We start from the raw sequence: 22,806 nt of genomic DNA, 5'->3' as shown, positions 1-22,806 counted from the left end.
GATTTCTTTTTGTTGGCATTATGGACTTGCGAGCGTATTGCCTCCTCACCACAACACGGCCAACTTGTTGACTCTGCGCGAGCATTCAGTCACGTGTTGCCGCTTGGCATTCACATGGTAATTTTGACATCGCTTCATACATCGAACACAACCACTTCACCCACACGAACGACGCAGAAGGTCCTCGAGGACCTTGAAAAGCCAAAGAATGAGCACCTCAAGCTACCAACCTGGTACAAGGCCCAGTCTGCAGGAGCTGTGGGAAATGAGCCAAACGTCTCTCAGAGTAAGCAGCAAGGGACGTAACACACCTCGTAGCCAACTATCAGCCAGCTATCGATACCGAGGCATACATACCTGGCGCTAATTGCTACTGGCGCGATCGACTCATCTAAAAAATGACTTTTGCGAGAGGCCTACCCTCGGCTACAGCACCTGTCATCGTCGCGTTGCGTCGCTCAACTGCTCTACGATCAATACGACGACGGCACAACACCCAACCTCCCACCGTCCACAACCATCACATTCCCGTTCACATACGCCCCCGCCTGACTCGCCGCATACAGCACAAACCCAGCCATATCACTTGTCCCGCCCAGCCTCTCCGCAGGCACAAAATCCCTCGCCAGCGAACCCTCCACACTCGGCTCCGCTACATTCGGATCGAACAACCCAGCCGCGAGGTCCGTGGGGAAGAGACCGGGCGCGATGCCATTGACGCGGATATGGTATGGGGCGAAACTGGACGCGAAAGATTTGACGAGGTGCGTTGCGGCGGACTTGGAGAAGTGATAGGCCTCGCTGTTGTTGCGGTTGAAGGCGCCGATGGAGGTCGTGACGAGGATCTGGGATTTGACGCCGGGGCAGAAGCTGTTGGGCGGTGTGTTGCCGGCGTCGAGGAGGGTGAGGAAGGCGAAGGAGGTGAAGGCTACGGCTGTGGTGTTGGTTGCGAATGTGCGGTTCCACTCCTCGGGGTCTTGTTGGAGGGCTTTGTGCGCGATGTCGGAGATGCTTTGTTCGCTTTTGATGTTGAGGCGTGGTGGGTAGTATCCGGAGTTACAGATGAGTAGGTTAATGTAGCCGACTTCCTGTTTGACCTTCTCGGCGATTGCGAGGAGGGAGGTTTTGGATGTTACGTCGCCGACGACGGGGATGACGTTTCCGTTGATCGACGCGCTCTGTGCAGCGGATTTGAGTATCTCCTTGCGACGACCGACGATGTAGACTTTGCGTGCGCCGTTGGCGGCTAGGGCGCGGGCGAACATCAGGCCTATGCCTAGGAAGAAGGGAGAGCATGAGTTAGCTTTTGTAGCTAGTTGAAGACGCAGATGGTTGCATGGAATCGTTTGTGTACCTGTTCCACCGCCATCAATCACGGCGACGATGCCTTCAACGGAGAAGAGTCTGGTGCGGTCGACGATGGACGGTTCCATTTTGAAGAGGTGAATTGAGTGTTAGATTGAGGAAGTGCGACAATGCAACAACAGCGTAGATGAAGATATGTCTTCTTCTTAGTTCTTCTTTTCGTGTTCAAAATCCGATACGTTCCAACATAGCGTTCTCGCTATCATCCTGGGGTTAAGAAGAATACCTCCTTTCCTCCCTCAGGCATCTGTATACTCTGATTCGAGTCTATTGTTCTACCCTCTACAGCGCCAAGCCGACAAACCCACCCTGAAGCTTTCATCCAAGATGTAAGGTACCTATATCGGATGTCCCAAGGGTTTTAGGCGGAGATAGACAGTGGAGGTTGAAAAGTTGTAAGATTTTCTCCTTCTAATCCCCTATCTCCGCCTTCTGCTCTGGGTTCGTTCCATACTTGGACTCTTGGGGCATTCGACTGAGATATGGCATATTTTGACCGAGAGATATATGCAGAGTTCGACAAGGTCTTCTCGCCATCTGAGGCCATCGATCGATAGAATACTTCAACTCAGCCGGAAGGAAGGATTGCGTTCTTCTGTGAGGTTTCATTTCACGATTGAGTAGTATTGTCTGGAATGTTTTGGCGACTGTGATGATACTCGAAGAGGAGGATGTAGTCGAGGTATCTTCCAAAGTTGCCAAACCCAGAGGCTCGTCCGTCCGATAAGAATTGCGTTTCATCGATCCTCGAACGCTGAGACATTGAGAGATGAAAGTATGTATATTGGTTCCCAAATCTTGAAGACATTGCCAATACACTGTTTCAATGGCTGCGATGCTGGATACTGCGTTATCCGCGGAGATTCAGTGGTCCTTGATGAGAGATCGCAAGTTCAAGTTGGTCCAGAAGAGGATGTTCCAAACGGCAAGGGTTCGCGAACACTCTTTGAATGACAACAGCACACAATGTCAGGCATTGGAGCCAGGACCCGTAAATTTGTGAGTATGCGTGTTCTCGAGACGACCGTCTAATGTCTTGTTTGGAATGGAGAGCTCCAAGGGAGGAAGGCGGCAAATAGTCGGCAAGAGACCAGGTTAGGACAATGCTGCGGATCGGCGGGACTTTGTATTATGGTGAGCTTCTCAGGTACATAGCTATTGTCCAAGACACTGAAATGGATGGAGCCGCCGCAGTCCATTACTGACTGCCGGAGATTTCATGCTAAGCGTGTAAGCATGTCGAGGTGAGGTCGTGACTGCCAAGCAAGCAAGCAATACGAGGCAGCTCAGACCTCACCTCATGAGCAGGTCACCACCTTCAACAAGTAGAACGATGAAACGTCGGCACGAAGACATTGTTCAACACACATATCCCATTTCCAAAATCTATCCATTAAGTTTAAACCCACACCTCATATCCATCCCCATAAATCATTAGGTCGAGCTCTCCTCAGCCGTCGTGAGGCTTCGCTCAAAAGGATCGTCGTGAAAAGTGGTATCTCTTTATGTACAACAGCTGTCTCAATCATGGACGGGTCGTTCAAACAACAACATCTGTCTGCCGTCAAAGATGCCTCTTGCGGGGGAGAGGCATGATCATGATATTTGTTGAAGGTTTCGATTCCTCTTGTCGTGTCTCGGCAGGGGGAATCTTTGAAAATGTAGGTGCGGATAAATGCTTGCTTGCTTCTTCAAAACGCGGGATACGAAACCGGGTGGAGCTGTTTACCAGCCGTTGCCGTAGCCAGTTGGCTTAGCCCAGCCTTCAGACGAGGTAGACTCGCCCCAGCCTTCGCCGTAGCCGGTGGGCTTCGACCAGCCCTCGCTGTGTGGCCATTCACCACCCCAGGTCTTACTTGGCTCCTCGTGGGCCCACGATCCGTGGCCCCAGGACTTAGTCTCATGAGGTGGAGGTGCCCAGGTTGGCGAAGAAGCCCATGAACCTGATGGCGTCCATGTTGGCTTGGTGTAAGGCGGTGGGACCCAGGTTGGAGTCGAGACGATCGACGAGGGCTGGCTAACGGGAGGCGGGATTGGCTTGCTTGGCTTCGATGGAATGCTCGAGGGAATGCTCGAGGGAATGCTCGAGGGAATGCTCGAGGGAACAGTCTTCGTCTTCCAAGTAGTTGGGAAGCTGGAAACTGGGAGGCTAGGCTTCTTCGTAGGGATCGATGATGATGGCAAGCTGGAGACTGGAACGCTTGGCTTTTTCGTGGGGATAGACGAGGGCAGGCTGGACACCGGAACGCTCGGCTTCTTTGTAGGGATCGATGATGATGGCAAGCTGGAGACTGGAACGCTTGGCTTCTTCGTGGGAATCGAAGACGGGAAGCTTGAGCCTGGCAGGCTGCTCACGGGCTTCGTTGGCTTGCTAACAGGCGCGGAAGGCGTGCTGACAATCGAAGATCCAGGAATGCTCTTGACCGGAGTCGAGGCGGACGAAACTGGTACCGATCCGGGGATGCTCTTGACAGGAGTCGAGGCCGACGAGACTGGCACAGATCCTGGACCAGTTGGACCAACTGGTGGAGGGGCTGGCGAGCTTTTGGAAGTCGGCGGGCTGACCGGAACGACAGGAACAGTCGGGGCGCTGGACTTTGGCGGGACGGGAGAAACGATGGACGTCTTAGGAGGAGCGGGAGCCGACGACGCGAAAGACTTTGGTGGTGCCATGGATCCATAAGTCGGGCAGTACGAGATCGGGGTGACTGCGCTGTAGTAGACCGTAGTGGTTGGGCAGGCGCCTGGTGGAGCAACCTGGCTGAAGTAGACCGTCTCGGTCTTCTTCTCGGTGACGGTCTCGGTAACCACGTGAGTCGATGGTGGTGGGCAGGTGTTCTGGGGAGGAGAAACGACTGGTGGTGGCAGAGAGCTGACCGTGAGGGTCTGGGGTGGCTTTGGAGTTCCCGGTGTTCCTGAACGGCAGTCAGCATTTGACGACTTTCAAAAGGACGTTTCTTCTGTAGCATGGCGAGTTCCTGCTGACCAAAATGCTGAACTCTGCCCGAAAGCACTGATTCCGCAAATTTGAACAGTATAACTTTGTCACACGCCACAGAAGCATTCAATCAAAACTAACCTGGGGTGCCTGGGGTGCCTGGAGTACCAGGAGTGCCTAATTAAATGTCAGCATGTTAGTTCGTCAAGAACAAGTCGTCTCCAATCGCAAAGAACACGATCGAACAGCAGAGATGCCAAAAACCTTTCTCTCGGCCATATTTTGCCTCACACTGCTGTCGAGCGGCCCAATGCGATGGCAAGAGTGTACTGACCTGGAGTGCCAGGTTTCGTGATATTAGTGGTGCCTGGAGGTGGAGGAGCGGAGACTGGAACAGAGCCTGAAAAAAGGTCAGCACGAGTGTCCAACACACTACCCATGGCAACTGGGGGATCCATTTGAAATGGCCATGATCTCCGCGTCTCTGAGACTTGACTTCCAATGACGGATCCATCAAGCCTCTCGCTTGAATCCTCAGTTGGGAGATTGTGATACACTCACCAGATGGTTTGCCAGGCTGGACAGGGCTCGAGCCTAGAGATTGTTAGTTGATGTTCAAAAGATCAGAGCGAGAGAAGAGAGGTATCAACTCAAACAGCTCCGAGATTTAGGCTGTAAAAGTTGATTTCCAGAGTGCTCTTCGCTCGTAGCCATTCAGTGCAGTACGAACGAAAACAGCTATACTCACCGGATGGAGGAGGCTGAGAGCCGACTGGCTGAGATCCAGGCGGCGTTGGCTTGGAAACTGGTGGAGGTACAACACTGACTGGCTTGCTTGGGATCGAAGAAGCTGGTTGGGAACCGATCGGCTTGCTGGGTTTCGAGACCACAGGGGGTGGGAGCGACGACGCAGGCTTGGAGGGAACCGAAACGATGCTCGTGGTGACGACGGTGGTCTTGTAAGATTTGGAAGTCGTCTCGATCGTCTTCGTGAGAGTGGTCGTGCCGGGCTTGCTGATCGGCGAGCTTGGGATGCTCGAGGGAATGCTTTGCGGTGGTGGAGGTGGTGGTTTGCTCCAGCTCTGGGGAGGTGGTGGCGGAGGCTTGCTCCAGCTGTGGAAATGTTAAACTGTGCTCAAGCAATGTTTCTTCTTTCCAAGACTGACCTTTGAGGTGGAGGTGGTGGTGGAGGGGACTTGGAGTAGCTGGAATCTTGTTAGTCTTCGAATTTCCAAGATCAAGCATTTATGTGATCGATTCGATCCAGGTCAATCAAAGCGGTCGTTCATCTCTCCACGATCTTTCATGAGACAAGCCAACTTCTGACCCTTCTTCTTCGATTCCAGGGTTGAAACTCACCTTGGAGGAGGCGCAGACCACGATGGTGGTGGTGCTGGCTTAGTCCAAGTAGGTGGTGGTGGGATTGGATGAGTCCATGTCGGCACGCTGGCGCTGTATGGTGGAGGCTGCGAAGCCCAAGTCTTCTCCCATGTCTTCGACCACGACCCAGATCCCCATCCGCCATTGCCATGATCACCCCATTGATCGCCTCCGTAACCCGGAGCACCGTGTTCACCTCCCCACTGTCCACCCTCCTGTCCGCCCCATCCGCCTTCACCTTCGCCGCCGCCAGGCAATGCCTGCGCGGCACCCAACAACGCTATCAGCGATAGCTTCGACAACATCTTGATCGTCTACTCTCTTCAACACCCTACGGCCAAGCGAAGGTACAGAGCGCAAACGAAAGATGTATGTGCACGAAGCTGCAAGAACGGTAAGCAAAAGCGAAAGGTTAGTCGAGATCAAAGCGAGTGCTGATCCCGGCCGGAGGGTATGGCTTGATATTGAGCGCGGAAGGATGAGAGGGAGGACCGTTCGCAAACGGGCGTTGAGACACACTGTTTCGGACAGGAAAAGAGGAGAACAGGCTTTGTTCGGCGCGCGAAGGTTGTTATAACGAGGGATTGATCGCCACAACCCGAACTCCACTCGACGCAGCAGCGCACCGAGCCATAGTGTCATCGCTGCGATCCTCACCGCAGCCCCAGGTGAGTGACTCGAGAAGATACGAGGGAGGTTGCTCTGTGCAGCGAGCGTCCAGCCAGTAGGCAGGTCCCAAAGAGACGCATCCAAGCTAGCCCCGGTGGAGATGGTTGCATTGCCAACGAAAAGCTTGCCATCTGCGCTGCGATCGCATGCGGCGTGGTCGAAGTTGTGCCTGACTGTTGTGGCCCAGCCGCCTCGAACCAAACATGTCGCCGTGCGCCAGGCGTGCAACTGGTACAAGCCAGACTCTCCATAGCGCTGACTCTGCTGCCGCCAAACCATTGCGAGGCAAGATGGCAGGCAGGGTTGCCTCTTGCGGTAATAATTTCTGTGGTTGAGGTGGTCAAGCTTTTCGCGAGCAGCCGAGTTGCTAGCCTCTTTCATTCACCTACAGCCGCAGGTCGCCAGAGAAACCAATGCGGTTCTGATGTCACCCACCTCTGCGGCGCAGGACGTTAAACTCAAAGACTATTGAAAGCATCCCTGTCCTGCCCGCTTGGCATGTTTTCCAGATATCCATGAGGATTGTCGTTATGATGTCGTTGTCCTCGGCGTGTCTGCCCAGCCAGTGTCACGGGCAGGTCAGCGCCGAGGTCAGTGGAAGCGGTTTGAAAGCGATGTCTGCGCCTGTGGTCGTCGTCAGCAACGATGATTGTGTTGAAAAGGAGCAGATTGGAATCATTTCCAAGCTCCTGACATGTGATTACGCCTTCTGCCTTTCTTCTCAGAGAGCTGTCTCGCCACCACAGCTTTCTTCACCAAAATTTCAACAGCTGTCGAGCTGTCAACAGCGTGGCCGCCATCTCGTGCCAATGATGCAATCAATCAATGTTTGGGCGGCGCAAACCAGCATCCCGAAGGCGTGCAAGGCGTGCTCGGCTGCAATGTCGAGAGCAGAGAGTTGCCGCGGTCGACGGCTGTGGCTGCTGCACCCCTCTTTCTACTGCAGGTCCACTTCCCCAACGTGCTCCAGACGGGAGCTCCATATCCCGTCTCTGCAGCGGATGCTTCCCTCGTCTTCTCTCGTTCCGCAACAGTCCACTGCTGATAACACTTCACCTCTTCCATACCGCGCCGACAGCTGCGCGGAAAAGAGCTCTTCTACGTCGTCTTGATCGCTGCTCTTGCGAATTGCCTCGTGCCAGCCGAGGAGGCTCTCCTGCACCGCGCTGATCAAGCCACCGCCCTAACAATTCGCAATAAATAGCAGCGATTGCGACCGGCCTCTCTCCACAACCAGTTTTCCTCCCAAGTGCAATCCCAACCAAGGACCGGCCAAAACTCAGGCATTCCTTGGGTCGACCGGTTATGTGTCCGGTGAGAGGAGGCTGGGGGTGGAGCAGACAGGGCTTGAAGAAAAGTCTTCATTGGGCAGCGCCTCGACGTCACATTATCGCTTGCTCGCTCACCCGGTAGCAGCGACCAGAGACTGGCGAATCATGAGTGAGAAGTGTTGCTGGCTGCCGGATACGAGACGGTATAACCGACAGCAGCAACCGGAGGTTGCACTTCATCTGTCGAAGATCGCTCGTACACCGAGATGAAGTGCTTTGATTGTGTTTCCCAGCCTGCTTGCAACACTCCCAAATAACCATTGCAAAGGAAAAACAAAGATGGCAAGGCGAGAGCAGAGGCGTTGCTTTCGAGAACACCACATCGCTGCCACCCATCTTTCTCTGTCGTCAACAACACCTTTCCACCAAGACTTCCAATTCCCACAGGATGGCACCATAGCCGACGCCTTCCGGCGTAAGGTTTCAATAACGCACAATTGAGTTTACAGCCTGCTGAGACATGCCGCCACGTCAAAACCAACGTCCCTCAACGACTATCACTCTTCAGCCCAAGAGCATGCCATCACATCACCGACCTTCGCTCGCGTTCGAAAAATGACGCAGCAGCATGACTCTGACCATGAGAGTCGCATCATCAGCTTTCTCAGCTGCGAAGAAGAAAACATCCCACGATCGAAATGGCGCGCCTGGTGTTGGTGTCGCGTATGATCGCGATCAAAGACCGAACATCACTTCCAAGCCGTCCCGGTTGAGCCGCCTGCACAGCAAATGCCCCATCATCAAGAAGAGTCACTCCTCGATGTAGCGACGTCACAGTCTGGACGTATCTTCCTTCCCCATCAGGATCCGGTAGTCGCATGCTCTCACCAACTTCTTCTGTGCAGTGAGGTGACTTCCAAACCTTCCCTTTGGCGGCCGTGCAGACATGCACATTAGTTGCAGTGGTCTTCTGCAGACCAAGATGAGGTACACAAGTTCCAAAGACCACTGGAAGTTTATGTAGGTGCTATTGAAAAATTCCTCGTATTCAATGATTGTGATATTGGAGGTGTAGATTGCGTGAATGTCTGATAAGCAGGACATCGTCATGGCACTTCAGCGTCTTATCATTGTTGGAGGTATACCACTGCATGGTGACGGACAATCGACTCTCGCCATCGAGGCGACGAGGAGGTGAGGGACATACCGTCTGACCACAGCCAGCACCGTGGCCTGCAGCCATCCTAAGCAGCATTCCGTCTCCCATCACCCCATCCCATCCCATCTCACCACCAAAAGTCTTCATCAGTCAATGCCATCCGACAAACAACACAACATTCTCAACCCACCATGCCACAGAACTCGCCACGCCGCACTCACTCCCTCCATGCATCCTCCAAGCATCCTCCACCCACCCATCCGCCTCACGCCGCCTTGGCAAAAGTAGTACGCCTCATCAGCGGCGACGTAGACGTACGCCTCTTCCTTCACCAAGACCTCTCTGCCTGGGCTTGTGAGATCTCGTCTTGGGATGTACTACTGCGCCGCGGGACAGGCAGTACTTCACGACATGGACTGCTATCTATTCTTAATTATAACGGGGATGCCTTGTCGTCGTCGGCGTGAGAGATCAGCGTACGGCAAGTTCTTGTTCTCGATGTGATCAGCCGCTTTTGCCACGAAGTCATCAGCCCGCCGAGCGCAGGCGGGAAGTTGAGAAAGTCTGGATGAGCCTCTCGCTTCGCCTGGGCTTTGTAGATTTTGGGGCGAGAAGGCGAGGAGACGGCCCGATTTGGGGATGGAAGACGTCTCTGCATCCGAGGCCGTCAAGTAATGACCGTAAGAGTCCCTCATGTGCATCCATGTATCAAGGTGAACAACACCCAGACTCGTCAAGCGAGCATTGAGACGTAAGGTAAGTGAGGGTGAAAAGTGATTGAACAGAAGGATTGTGATTCTTCATCATCAAACTACGTATGCGCGCTCTCCATTATCATCATCAAGAAGAAAACAACACCCAAAGCTTTGATAGCTTCCCTTCATGAACCCAATACGAAAAGCGCCTTTGCGCAAAGACGCCCCAGAATGCCAGTTGCATGGACTCATCCAACGTGTCATACCCAGGCCGTGAGATGACCCCGACAAATGCAAGACATCAGTCGTGAGCATCAGTCATGAGCATCTACCGGATGGTAGTCGCCTTGGTGAGACCAGCCTTTGCAGTGGTGCTGCCACCGCCAACGAGGTTGCTGGAGCCAGGCTTCTTCTCGAACACCTTCCAGAACTTGAGAGACTCGTCAGCGGCAGCAGTTGCGAGCATCTGGCCGTCTGGAGAGAGAGCAGAGTGGAGGACACGAGACTCATGCGCTGGGATCTCAATGTTCTTGACCAGGGTTGGGTAGCTCCAGATGGAGAGGCTGTTGTCTGGGAAGCCCGACGATGAAACGAGCTCCTTGTATGCCAAGCTCCAGCGCAGCGAGGTGACTTGGCTGCCAGTGTCGATGCTGTTGGTGCGAGCACCCGAGGTGGTGTTCCAGAAGTGGATCATGCGGTCGTGGGAACCACCACCAGTTGCGAGGAGGTTGGATTGCCATGGGCACCAAGCGAGAGCCTTGATGGCGGCCTTGTGGTTGGTCTTCTGGAACTTGGGAGCGTTGAGCGAACGAGCGTCCCAGATGGTGACGAGGTTGTCGTTGCCGCCAGTAGCGAGCTGGGCACCGTCAGAGCGCCACTCGAGACCGCAGACTTCAGAAGTGTGCGAGACGAGCTCGGCGACCTTGTGCTGGGCGACGCGGACGTCGTGGTTGTAGACAAGGCCAGAGCGAGCGCCAGTAGAGAGAAGGTGCTTGTTCCAGCCCATAACGCTGACGCGAGTATCATGTCCGTACATCGAGCGAAGCTTGCTGCCCTCCTCAACGTCCCAGATCTGGACTTCACCCGTGCCAAGGCCAGCGGCGACGTAGGCACCATCTTCGCTCCACTTGACTGAGGAGATGTAGGTATCGGCAGGGCATTCGAGGAGGCTGGAAACTGAGCCAGATTCGGCTGACCAGACGTAGACGTTGCGCTCGAGACCGATGGCGACTTGGTTGCCAGACGACCAGTCGAGGAGGTTGAGGTAGTAGTCGTCGACGAGACCTGGAGCATCGAGGACACGCTCAGGTGCGGTGAGGACACGACGACGGAACTGGGATGCTGATGCGGCAGCAGGCTTGAGAGGGCGGTTGTACTGAGATCGAAGGTCGATGGGGCGAGACGATTCAGGAGCGGCTGGCTTGAAGGCGAGGATACGCTGCTTCATGCTCACACCGCAAGCCTCAGCAACAGACTGCTGGTATGCAACAGTGTTGGGGCTGGGCTTGGTCTTGGGCTCGTCATCGTCCTCATCGTCGCGGTCGTTGAGGTTGAGGCCTTCGAGGGAGAGCGACGCCGTAGCGTCAGAAGAAGAGTGTGGACGACCAAGGTCGAAAGCGCTGGCAACACTGGCAACAAGTGTTGCCGACCCATCAGATGCGCTTGACTTTGGTCGCCGTCCAGGGGTGCGCTCGTTGTCGAGCTTGACTGCTGCGCTGGAGTTGGCGATGGCCTCGCTGGCGTCTCGATTCGGGATGAAGCGGTCAGCGGCAGAGTAGTTGATCTTGCCCTGGCTGCGCTTGGGTGTCCGGTGTGCCGAGCCAGAACGGCCACTCTTGGAGCGAGATGGAGTGTTCTTGGCGGAGGTAGCAGTGCTCGGGCGGGGACCAGTGCCATTGAGGGTGAATTCGCTGGTGTTCTGGTCGAGGCGGCGCGGCGACTGTGGGTGGCGGCCCGCGATGTTGGACTTGGGCGAGTCGCGGACGTTGGTCTTGGACACGGAGCGGGAGAATCTCGACATGAGGTTGACGTTGCCGTGGTGGATGCTCTCGGCGGGCTCCGTCACCTGCGTCTTGGGCGTCTGCGGTGAGGGCGTGAGAGGGGCGCGGCCACCAGCGAGGCGGGTAGAGAAGATGCCATCACGGCGTTGTTTGATGGGGGTTAATACTGATGCAGTTGCCATATCCGCTGATTGATGCGAGTGTCGGCGAAGGTCCTGTAGATGGCCCAGTGAAGGGATCCGGTTAGTAGTGTTCGCGAATATTTGCAGTATGCCGTTGATGGAGAGGGTTTGAGGGCCGCGAGGGCTTGAGAGCGTGTGCGAGCCTTGAAGTTTTGGTTTTGACTGTGTGGGTGAGGAAGAAGTCGAAGAGGTTGCGGCGAGAATCCAAGGTTTTGACTTGCAAGCAGACGCGGCGGTCGCGGGGGACAACGAGTGCCAAGAGCGGAGCGGAACCGAGAACAGAGTTCGCGATGACGATCGTCACATGGCAGGATCCAGGCACGGTTTGCGCAACCTCAGCCTCCAGTCTTCAACACTCCATACCAGATGACAACGCTACCACGGCGCAAGAGCGCATACCAGACAATGACCACCCTGTGAACGGCCTCGCATGGCAAGCATTCCGACTTACTCGTCACTTCAACCCCCGCCCTACACCTCTCTGGCCACGCTCCAGTCGGCCATTGCAGGCCCTTCCGCCTCCCACATGGCTTCTTCCACGTCCCGCGTCTCGAACACCTCCAACAACACATACGTCATGTCCAGATCGCCGACCAAGAATGGCAGACGTCGAACCGGCGAACCGTACATGCCCAAGATCATAACGACCGTGGGACAGCGCCCAGCGTGCCTCGTCAATGCTTCGGTCACTTACGTCGGCAACGACCTCATATACGCTTTCGGCGGCTTCGATCAGTACACCGACGAAGTCTACAACCACGTACTCAAACTGAATCTTTCCGCGCGACAATGGAGCCTGGTGGATAACTATGGAGACATCCCAGGCGTTCGCATGGGCCATACGTCGTGTCTGTGGCAGGGCGACAAACTATTGGTGTTTGGAGGAGAGAACGAGCATCGCATACATCTCTCCGATGTAGTAATATTCGACATTACGACCGCGCATTGGACACAACCTGATATCAATGGGCCCATACCGAGAGGCAGAGCCAGGCATTCTGCCGTGATTCACGATGACAAGCTGTTCATTTGTGGTGGAATGAGCGGCAGTGAGAATGGTGTCCTTGACGACATCTGCTACTTGGACTTGAAGACTTGGACGTGGAGTCGAACATGGCGATTTGTCCCGCGCTTCGATCATTCAAGTTGGGTCTGGGGAGGCAAGATCTGGGTGAGCGGAGGAATGGGCGAGGAGATGGAGCGGACAAACGAGATTTGGTGGCTCGACTTTCGAGGATCTCCGGCCTTCGAGCCAGGACCGACATACGGCATAGCTGGGTCAGAAGAGGGTCGACCTCTTGGCGAACGCTATACCAGCTACCAATTTGGCGGTCAAGGCTCTGGCTCAACCAGCGGCGGCTATGCTGCAAACACGAGCAGTGTCCAGTCCAACTCAGCAACCCAAATCCAACGCTCACCACCCCTCGCGCCAGGCGCCATCAACTGTGTCAAGTTCATCTCCTCTCCAACTCTGCCCATGCAGAATGTCGGCACGCACTTCCATGTGTTCAGCTCTGGCTGCATGCTTGACTTCGTCACACCCGCCACCAACATGCCCCTTGAAACCGCACTGTATGCCCTCGATCTTGACAGCCTACGATGGCAGAAGCTGGCAGACGGCAAGGACCTCTTCAATCCAACGTATCGATGGCATTACTGCTGTCTGGATGCCGACGGGACACACGCATGGCTGTTGGGATGTCCACGAGAGGTCAGAGGCAATGGCAACGGCGATGCGGAAGAGTATCTGTCTGATGTTCTTCCAATCGACCTGCGAAAGTTTGGGCTCCTGGGTAATAAGATGAGCCAAGAAGCTCGCAACGAGCAGAAGGTGCCCACATCAGATTCAAACCCAACGTCACATCTCTCAGCTATCGGCGCAGATCTGGCGCGGACGTTCAACCAGCCTCCGGAATCTGGCTCTGGTACTGACTTCACCATCACTGCCCTGAGGGATGACATATACGACATCGATTCCATCTCTGATGATGGTCCATCATCGCCAGGCATGGTCGATGGATCTGAGAGCAACAACACTTCACAACCGATCCACGTTCATCGTCTCATCCTAAGCGCCCGCTGGCCGCACTTCTCTCGTCTCTACAACGCTCAAATGTCGGAGTTCCACACCCGCCGCATGCACATCCCAGAACCCTATCCTGCCGTCAAGGCATTCCTTTACTACCTCTACACTGACTCCATCTCCAGCCCGCCAGCAGAGAGTAATGATCTCACGGGGCCAACCCTCGAAGATGTCGCCAACATGCTGGTCATGAGCAACATCTACGACATGCCTCGCCTCCGACACCTCTGTGTCAACCGACTTGTGCGAGATCTCGATGTGCAGCACGCCGCACTCATCTTCGACCGAGCAAATACTGCGCAAGAGGATTGGCTGAAGCGACGAGCCGCCAGCTTCTGCATGACACATTGGGGCCGTATCGTCAGGACAGACGGATTCAGGAGACTGAAGCGATCGGCCATGCTCGAGCTTTGTGAGGGAGTCGACGCTGAGGGTCGTGTCGTCGGTGGAGACGAACTCGAAGCTGTGGGCGGACTTGGTGGTGCACGTCTTGGCAGCGGTATGGGAGTTCTTTGGGGTAATGGCAGAAAGAGAGGACGACTGGGTAGCACAAGTGGGACTACTGTCGATGGCGATGCCGATGAGGGTGAGACAGAGATGGAGGGAGACGACGAGGGTATGGAGCTGTCGTGATGGATCACTGACTGAGTACTCCAGGGCTTGCTTGGGCTTCTTGTATGGATTTTGGGTTGGCTGTGGTTTTTATTACGGTGGCTACATGTATTGGAGCCAGGATGGCGTCTCGATGATGACGTGGGTCAGCGATGGTGCATGGAGTTTTCTCCGGGAATGAGGCCATGACATGGCGTTTAGGGTGACACTCGGTGGCATACACGAGCCACGGATACTCGAGATAGCTTGAGAAGACTGCCTGCTGGCAAAATGCTCTACCCTCCCTCCAACCTCGTTCCGACTCGACTCCACACGCAATCGCCGCAATCGGCCGCCGCCTCTCCGCAAGTTTTGCGAACGACCGAGGGCACGAACGACAAATAGACTCTTCGAGACAGCTGGTTCGCCGGGGAAGCACATCCGCTGTGCGTTCAACACAGACCGCAACGGCAGCTCTCGTTCCAGCGCTAAGGACTTTCACATGTGAAAGCTCCCTCGCTTAATTTTGCACGGACCACCCACCGCGAGACATTTAAGCCCGCTTCTTCCTCTCCAAACCCGCCTTCTTTTCTTCTTCGCCTTCCACCAGCTGGCCGTTCTGCACCATTTGTCTTTCTCCCCTTCACACCACACCGACAACTTCAGCTACTCACATCCATTCGACAATCAACATCATGTGTGCCTGAGCTCAACTCACCAATGGCGAGCATACATTGCGACCGGTATGTCACCACACCACCTTCCAACCTCGAGGTGGACTGTATGCTGATGAGACACAGACGTGCAATGTCACATGCAAAGCCGACACGTCTTCGAGGTCTTCATTGACTTCTCGAGCGACTTCATCCTCCTTCCTCCTTCCGACACACAGCTGTCCGAAGGTGCCTTCATCAACCACCTCGACCACTTGAGCCACCCACCTACAGCATCAACCTCATTAGGTGTACCAGAGCTCAGCTCATCACACGCGAGCATGCATCCACATTCCGACCGGTAAGCCACTCACTCCCCCATTCTCGAACACACCGAGCCACTCATTGACAGCTCGCAGAAGTGCAATACCTTGCACTGCTTGAGAGATCCTCGTCGTCTTAATTGACTCCACGAGCGACTTCAACCTTCCAAGGCGTCCTAGTGCCACCCTTTCCAGTCAAAAACCTTTTCGATAAATTCAGCTCCGCACTCGCCGCCATGATGTGCGCCTCAGCTTCACACGCCCATAACCGCCTCATGCCGTCCACCAGACGCGCTTTACACATTTTTGGTCCCCGACCACACAACCTTCAAACGAAGCTACGCACTCGAACCCATCATGTGCTCCCAAGCTTCACCAACAACGACAAGCGTGCAGCACATTGCGACCGGTAAGTGACACCTCCCTGTCAAAGCTGGTTGCTCAACTGACATGCCACAGACGTGCAATGCCCTCTGATGCACTTTCATATTGTCCTCGTCGTCTTCACCGACATCACGAGCGACTGTATCGGGTCTGAACTCTCGGCCCATCACACCACAACAACACCATCGTTCCTGTTTAGCACAGGTTCAGTTTCTTCCAAACATCTCAAGACCACCACACCCTCGACAATGCCTTCAATGGCTCAGTACAAGCGATATTCGGCGAGAGTCTTCGACAGCTTCAACAGCACCGCCACCGTCACCGTCACCGCTCCACCAGCCCCTTCGATCCCCCTTCGATCCCCCTTCGATGAAGCTGTGCGCATCAGTAAGGTGTCAGCACAAGCCTTCGAAACGCAAGCCTCTTGGCTTCATCATGCACCACCGAGCTTCCGCATCTCCTCAGCCAGTATCAAGACCTCCTGACGCATCATCTCGCGGCCTCTGATGATCACCTAGCCGGCATAGCAAGAGTTGGCTTGACTTCAACGATGGGCAGCAATGGCAACAATCCTCACTTCGAGTCTGCTCGATCATCGACATCAAGACCGCAGCACAGATTAAGGGTTTCAAGCACCACCGCGGACGTCCACACCTTCAGATCGTGAGGCTGTCATCGCCTCGGCAGACAAAAGCCGGATGTTTGAAGAGTCAAGCCATTCAGATCCGACACTGCCCATCAACCCTGTCATCCAGATCGATCTCGACAACTCTTCAAGCATCAGGCGAAGGCACCATGGCAAGCTCCCCGATGGTCGATGCACAACTACGCCAACAAAGAGCTGTTCAGGCCACCAGAAGTATCGACCACACCAACAAACGCTCTCATCAGCTCCACATCAACCTCTCCAAAGCAGTCCAAAGATGCAATGGCATTTGCTGCGTGGCAGACTGGCTGTCGACTGCTCATTGCGTGCAAAAAGATCTTCAGGCGCAAGTCAGCCATCCTTTTAGAGAAGTTTGCGGCAACACTGCAACACATTGGTGTCCCAGAGGTGATCTTGGTCCTCACGAATGGCTTCATCTGGCTTGAGCATGCGTGCGCCTTCCCTGCTCTTTGTCAACTCTGCCGCCAGGTATCGCACCCATGTGCTGCTGAAAGCTGCGCTTGATCACGAACCTCGACTTCCGCAAAGCCATATTGCTCGGCACATTCGGCGCCTCAAGACTCCCGTCATCACCGATCAGCGTCATGGTTCAATGCAGGCACCGCCTCCAGCATGCAGCACTTTCCACGATATCCCCAGCCAGCATGCTTCATCAAAGCAAACAGCACAAGTTCGCTTCTCATTGCGCCATTCGATGATCAAAAGATGATGCACTGCTGCCTGAAGATTGTTACCAGCTCTGCTTGGTGAAGTTGCACCACTGTTGCCTCTTGCCTCCGATGTCAGCGACCTCATCGACTTCTGATATGCCAGCGCCCTGCGATACACACCATCTCCGCATTGGTCATCCAGTCAACGGCGACAGGATGCAATCTGGCATATCAGCAAGTGCTATCGCAGCGGAGAGGCGTTTTACGAGCTCGCTTCGAGAACTACAACCACCAGCCGGCGGCACGCTCCCAGGTCTGTCTACATCAACCCATCACGACAAGCAAGCGCACAGGCTCGCCATCCTTGCTCTCGATTCTCCAGCATTCCCAACATCATCGTCATCACCGCGACTCAGCCCCTCAGTCGGCCGTGACGATGTTGAGAGCTCGCCGTCTCTGCATCCATCGTCCACTTAGAGTATGCCAGTGTCTGGCGATGCTGTCGAAGGGGCTCGAGACTATCGACCGACCACGAGGGCACAGTCCTGTCAAGCTGATACCGTGCAAACTCCCATCGACCAAGAGGCCCACCGCTTCGACTCCCCAATGTCGCCACCAACACCAGCCGACTCCACACAGCTCGGCTCCTCAGTCAGCTGTGATGCTGTTGAGAGAGCGACTTTGCCCATCGAATGCACACCTCGCGACTGGAATCTCGGCGCAGCATCTCTGCTTTCAATCTGCTCAAGATGACCTCAGCGGCTGCACTGCTACCCTCAAGGCCTCGACCTCCTGGCTACCGCTTTCGGGGCATCTCGAGCAAGTCGGTGATCTGTCAAGAAGTCAAGCAACTCAACATACAGTCGAGTGTCTCCACGATCCTTACTGGTGTCTTGCTCACTAGCTGCTGCTGCTTGTGAATGGTAGCTTGGTCAGTTGAAGAAAGGTGGAGATCACAAGCAAGCTGTCGACTCGACTCGCTGCCTCAATGTCAAACATGAAGCAAGTCTGGTGGTTATTGGCAATGGGGCGAAGATGAAACACCACGGCATGTTGATCATAGCATAGCACTCAAGCAAAGTAGATATCAACAAAACCGTCCCTCCCACGTCTTCTCTTGCTCTCTCGTTCTTTTCATCTCTCCTTCATCCTCATCCTCACCATCCCCACCTCACGTATGCTGCGCCGGCAAATTCGCCTGCACCATCCCCAGCGCATACTGATCAGGCGTGAACGTCAACGCATTAATCGCCTGCAACACCTCACTCGCCGTCCCATCCATCATGCCCATATGCGTGTTCTGTCCACGTCTCAGCAACGTATTACGGATCTGTCTCAGCAATTGCGCGGGGCCAGCGCGTACGCTTTCGTCAATCGTCAGGCACGCCATGAGCACTTCGATGAGCTCCTGGCTGTAGAACTTGTACTTGTCGTTGTTGGCAGGGTAGTACATCGTCTCGTCTTGGGGGTCGCCGAGCCAGCCGGGTTGGTCGGGGTCGACTTGGGTTGTGATGAGGCAGTAGAGGATGATGCCGATGCCCCACACCTTTGTTGAACATTGCCGTTAGTGGGATGTCGTCTTCTGATTGACTGGATGGGGGGAGAGGGTGGATCTTACGTTTGTGCAGGCGAGCATCTTGCCGCCGAGAGGGCGGAGGGTCTGCGCGCTCACGAACCCGTCGTGCTCGGGTGCGCGATAGCCTGGCGTGCCTGGACCTTGATACCAGTGAGGATTGTTTGGGTCGTCTCTTGAAGTGCGGATCGCCAGGCCCCTAGCGGGTGGTTAGATCCATGACGTTACGAGACACACATGTTCAGGAGGACTTACCAGTCGCCAACTCTCGCTTGAGGGTATTCCGGGAAGTGGTATGGATTGGGAGCCGTCATGAAGATGTTGCCCGGTTTGAGATCCCTGTAGTACGAGTTCCGTCAGTCTACTCGTTCCCAAAAACATTGATCTCATTCAATCGCTGCCCCTTACCGATGGACGATCTCCTGCCAGTTTGCGACCGACCCTCGAAAGCGCTCGTTCGCGTGGCCCCGTTCCATCACCAACGCACACTCCATCAGCGTCTCGGCGACCGACCAGATGAACGGCTCAGGGATCGGCTGACCGCGCTGGCTGTAATCCTGAATGATTTCGTGCAAGTCATGATGTTCGCAGTAAGCGGTGTACAGGCGATAGCTTCTCGTTGTTTTCCTGACAAAGTTCTGAATTGCTTGGGCGTCAAGAGGCCGGTACGGCTGAACAACTGTGCTGGTGACCTTGTCCATCTCTCCGTGACACGCAAGCTCGAGCGGCACTCGATTGCCCTCGTTGTTGACCTGGCCAGCCCAGGAACGCACGTCAAACCAGTCATTGTCGTAAAAGGCATCTTTACGTACGGCGCTCTTTCCAGATGTCAGCGGACTGGATGGATAGCACGAAAGAACAACTTACGTCTATGACAGTATTGTTCGCATCGAACTGGATCCACAGGTTAGTCACGGCCATTCCACCTTGAAAACATCTCCATGCGGTCCAGGTGCCGCCTTGGTGAGGAGTTTGTATCCCGAGGGCGGAAGTATTAGTGGCAGTGGCAACTCTTTCCCTCACTTTTCGAGCGTAACGGTGCTTCGATAGCCAAATGACCGGCATTTTTCTGATTCCTGCCGCATCTCGTGGTACACGCATTCGGTCCATGCGCTGCTCTAGCTGCTCGATTTTTGGACCGACACGGGGACGCTCGAGCGATTTCGCGCCGTATATCGACCGAAATGTATATGCAAGCGATTGAGCATCGCCGTGCTGTAAGCCTTGTTCGAGGTACAATCTCTCGTTTGCAGCAATCACCTCATCGATGGCCCTACAATGCTGCTCTTGGGCTTCTATTGCCTTGGAGTGGGCGTCGAAATACCCCTGGTAAGTCTGATTGGTATTGGTGTGGTTATTGGCGAACTGGCGTTTCTGCTCCGCGTGGAACTGGTGGACTTCCGCGACAGTGTCGCTGTCAAGAACAAGCCGCAGACACTTGACTAATCGATCTTTCTGCGCAGCTGTTTTGCCATTCCATTCTCTCAAAATCTGCCGCTGCACAGCAGCTATTAACGTTGTTAGTGAAACATCTCAATCCTGACCGCCGTCAAACTCACGCGTTTTCCCTCTCGACCTGCACTCGTAGTCCACGAACAACTGCCTTGTAAGATTTCTGTTGACCATCGTGAATAAATGCTAGCCGTATGCTGAGCCCAATCTCGTCGGTTTGTCTTGTGAACTGCAGGTGAGCAAAAGTGTGAACAAGAGTAGTGCTGCTCTCGCCGGTTTTGGGGGCGCTTTGTTCCAGACAAAAGAGTCAGCAGCACAGTCGTAGATCGTGAAACCGAGAAACCATGAAAGAAATCGTCTTGCTCAATACGGACAAACCAGCAAATCTGACTGTGACAAAGAACGACCAATTTCCATACAATGCGATACTAAAGCTTGATCGATATATCGTAGGCGTCCAGTGCAAGTCCTACGCCGCAGATAACGGCCATGTACAGACCAAGCACAACCATCGACGGCACCTCGGCCATGTGGATGGTAGGCATTGTCATGTTGATGACGCCCGTCAAAAGATTGGCCAGGAGGAATAGGGCCAGTCCGTTGCGGTTGAAAGCTGCCATGACCCTGCTTGTAACATCTCGAATACGCTGTCGCTCCAACTCTTTCGATTTCGCCTTGTAGATGTCCGGGAACATGACAGTCTCAACAAGACAAAACAGCAACAGCTGCGCGGTATTGAAAGAGCACACCCAGCAAACGTAGGCCAGATTTGCCATGCGGCGCGAGACGAAGAGGCGAGGCCCATATCTCCACATTGCCCACAAGGCAAACACGAACCAGAGCACTGTCCAGAAGACCAGACGAGGGAGCGCGGCCTTTGGCCACTCTGGTTTCAGTTGAGGCACCTCAATCGGCGGCTGCGGCTTCGCTTCCTCAGATTCGCTCCCTCCAAGGACAGAAGCCAACCAATCAGCATCCTCATCGAGACTGTCCTTTTCGGCGGGTGCCTCAGGCTCTTCGGGGTCGGGGTCGCGGGTCAGAATGTTGAGACCAATGCCCATTCCGGCAATGAAGATGGCAAGGTAACCCAAGAACGAGAACACCCCCTCTCTGTTTTGAGAAAGCCAGTCTCCTGGCTTGCGCTCGGAGAGGATCATGTAGGCCTTCATGTCCGGAACGCAGAACAAGATCAGCTCGTAGCAGATGGCTAGTGCAAACGCAAAGATGTTGTATGTCGGGATGTATCGCAGCAAAGGCTGCAGAATGGCGACGGAGGGCGAGAGCAGGGCGAGGGTGAAGAAGAAGTTCCAGTGAACGCCATATTCGCTGACGTGTTCGGCGTAGTCGAGGCCTTTGACGCTCAACAAGCGGACGACGCCCAGGACGAAGAGGGGCAGCGAATGGCGCATGGACTCCCTGAGACGAGTTACGATAGATCGAGTTGCGAAGTGCTGTTCTTTGAGTTGTTGACGGGCTGCCACGATGCCGGCGGCGAAGACGAAAGATCCCACACCAATGTCCATGAGAGAGGTACCAAAAGATTCTGTCTTGGCAAAGCGACGTGGAAAGACAGATGGGAAGTCAACGGCCAGGATGCTGGAGCATGTGATGATCATCATGGCTCCTCGGTAGGCGGTAATGAAAGGCTTGACTGGGAAGGGATCCTTTGGCTCGCGTACTTCGTCCTTGGATTCAGCGGGCTTGCCATTCTCATCTCCTTTCGATGGGACCTTGGCTGGCTTCTCGAGCTCAGTTCTAGGCTGCAAATACGCGGCCACGGCAGGGAGGATGAGAAGACCATTAAGGACCTGAGGTGCTCCGGAGTAGACGGTAGTCGCGCAGACGATAGCTCCACACTGGATCAAGAAGTCGGTAAAGGCAGCGGCGAAGGTGTACGGCTTGAAGAAGCTCTGTCGGGACTGTAGAATCGCCCACAGCAATGCGGCGGCCTGCATATGTCATTAGAACGTGAACCCGCACATGCAGCAGGAGGTCGTACCGGAGCGACTAGGGCAACGTGGTTAATCTCCCAGATTCCGCCGCCGCCCAGATGCGACACTGAGGCGATCTTTTCCGCCTTGTATTCAGGTGTCATGGTGGCGATGGTCAAGAAAATTAAAATAAAAAGAAGGACGAGAAGAGGTAGGGGAAATGGTGATAGATGTAGGAAAGAATCGAAGGCGGCTCGATGATTTTTGGCGCACGGACTTCCGAACCCCTGACAAGCTTCAACGGTTCCCGCCCGAGCCGGGATGGGTGTTCAACTTCACCTCGTGAATTGCGGCGATTGCTTCTACTTTCACACCAGCAACACATCTTTTTTCACTGAATTTGACAGTTCAAAAATGCCAGCACAGCTTTTGCATGGTATGAATGTCGCTCTCATTGTGCTCTACAGCATTTTGGTGAAAGTGGCAGCGGCAGAGATACTTTCAGTCGGTCACCATCGTATTCCATTACTTCTTGCATTTTGCGCTGAGATCGATCCCTGGGATAGTCTCCAAAGCGACTCTTGGAATTCCTCGCAGTCTCAAGTTCTTTCGACGCACTCAAATCCAGCAAAATTTCTCGTACCTGCCATGCGCTTCACCGTTTGTTTTGCAAGCAAACGCACTCCCGCCTATCGCGCGGCACCCTTGCCCCCCAAAATCAGATCCCGTACCTCAAACCATGGCCTTGGTGCTTTCTACCCCTTTCTTGCCGCTCGAATCTATCAATCTGGTCCTCAGTGTATCTTTCCTTGCTGTCTTACATTTTCTCGAGTCCATCTT

The 22,806-nt window shown here is 54.6% G+C and overlaps 8 protein-coding genes across 8 annotated transcripts; 3 read left to right on the top strand and 5 right to left on the bottom strand.

The window, feature by feature from the left end:
• Positions 1–473: 473 nt before the first annotated feature.
• M409DRAFT_68353 (uncharacterized protein) lies at positions 474–1,433 on the bottom strand (the record flags this gene model as incomplete). The annotated part of the gene is made up of 2 exons (XM_033817800.1): positions 474–1,276; positions 1,355–1,433. 2 exons carry the CDS (start codon positions 1,431–1,433, stop codon positions 474–476), a joined length of 882 nt encoding a protein of 293 aa, XP_033664679.1.
• A 1,657-nt stretch (positions 1,434–3,090) lies between these two features.
• Positions 3,091–5,988, bottom strand: M409DRAFT_25970 (uncharacterized protein; the record flags this gene model as incomplete). Its single annotated transcript, XM_033807898.1, has 7 exons — positions 3,091–4,280; positions 4,445–4,480; positions 4,638–4,703; positions 4,865–4,897; positions 5,052–5,416; positions 5,470–5,508; positions 5,663–5,988. The coding sequence occupies 7 exons, from the start codon at positions 5,986–5,988 to the stop codon at positions 3,091–3,093; spliced, it is 2,055 nt and encodes a 684-aa protein (XP_033664678.1).
• Positions 5,989–6,885: 897 nt separating this feature from the next.
• Positions 6,886–7,464, top strand: M409DRAFT_57270 (uncharacterized protein; the record flags this gene model as incomplete). Its single annotated transcript, XM_033813581.1, has 1 exon — positions 6,886–7,464. One exon carries the CDS (start codon positions 6,886–6,888, stop codon positions 7,462–7,464), a length of 579 nt encoding a protein of 192 aa, XP_033664677.1.
• Positions 7,465–9,805: 2,341 nt separating this feature from the next.
• Positions 9,806–11,659, bottom strand: M409DRAFT_68352 (uncharacterized protein; the record flags this gene model as incomplete). Its single annotated transcript, XM_033817799.1, has 1 exon — positions 9,806–11,659. One exon carries the CDS (start codon positions 11,657–11,659, stop codon positions 9,806–9,808), a length of 1,854 nt encoding a protein of 617 aa, XP_033664676.1.
• A 526-nt stretch (positions 11,660–12,185) lies between these two features.
• M409DRAFT_57268 (uncharacterized protein) lies at positions 12,186–14,375 on the top strand (the record flags this gene model as incomplete). Its single annotated transcript, XM_033813580.1, has 1 exon — positions 12,186–14,375. The coding sequence occupies one exon, from the start codon at positions 12,186–12,188 to the stop codon at positions 14,373–14,375; it is 2,190 nt and encodes a 729-aa protein (XP_033664675.1).
• A 1,291-nt stretch (positions 14,376–15,666) lies between these two features.
• Positions 15,667–16,178, top strand: M409DRAFT_25967 (uncharacterized protein; the record flags this gene model as incomplete). The annotated part of the gene is made up of 2 exons (XM_033807897.1): positions 15,667–15,718; positions 15,769–16,178. 2 exons carry the CDS (start codon positions 15,667–15,669, stop codon positions 16,176–16,178), a joined length of 462 nt encoding a protein of 153 aa, XP_033664674.1.
• Positions 16,179–18,181: 2,003 nt separating this feature from the next.
• M409DRAFT_25966 (uncharacterized protein) lies at positions 18,182–20,209 on the bottom strand (the record flags this gene model as incomplete). The annotated part of the gene is made up of 6 exons (XM_033807896.1): positions 18,182–18,556; positions 18,629–18,782; positions 18,839–18,922; positions 18,992–19,401; positions 19,451–20,091; positions 20,143–20,209. The coding sequence occupies 6 exons, from the start codon at positions 20,207–20,209 to the stop codon at positions 18,182–18,184; spliced, it is 1,731 nt and encodes a 576-aa protein (XP_033664673.1).
• A 254-nt stretch (positions 20,210–20,463) lies between these two features.
• M409DRAFT_68350 (uncharacterized protein) lies at positions 20,464–22,130 on the bottom strand (the record flags this gene model as incomplete). Its single annotated transcript, XM_033817798.1, has 2 exons — positions 20,464–21,984; positions 22,035–22,130. The coding sequence occupies 2 exons, from the start codon at positions 22,128–22,130 to the stop codon at positions 20,464–20,466; spliced, it is 1,617 nt and encodes a 538-aa protein (XP_033664672.1).
• Positions 22,131–22,806: the final 676 nt, after the last annotated feature.

Source organism: Zasmidium cellare (genome assembly GCF_010093935.1).
Source record: "Zasmidium cellare ATCC 36951 unplaced genomic scaffold M409scaffold_29, whole genome shotgun sequence".
NCBI classification, from domain to species: Eukaryota; Fungi; Ascomycota; class Dothideomycetes; order Mycosphaerellales; family Mycosphaerellaceae; genus Zasmidium; species Zasmidium cellare.
Note: the sequence above shows the minus strand (reverse complement) of the source record. Positions and strands in the feature narration are given on the sequence as shown.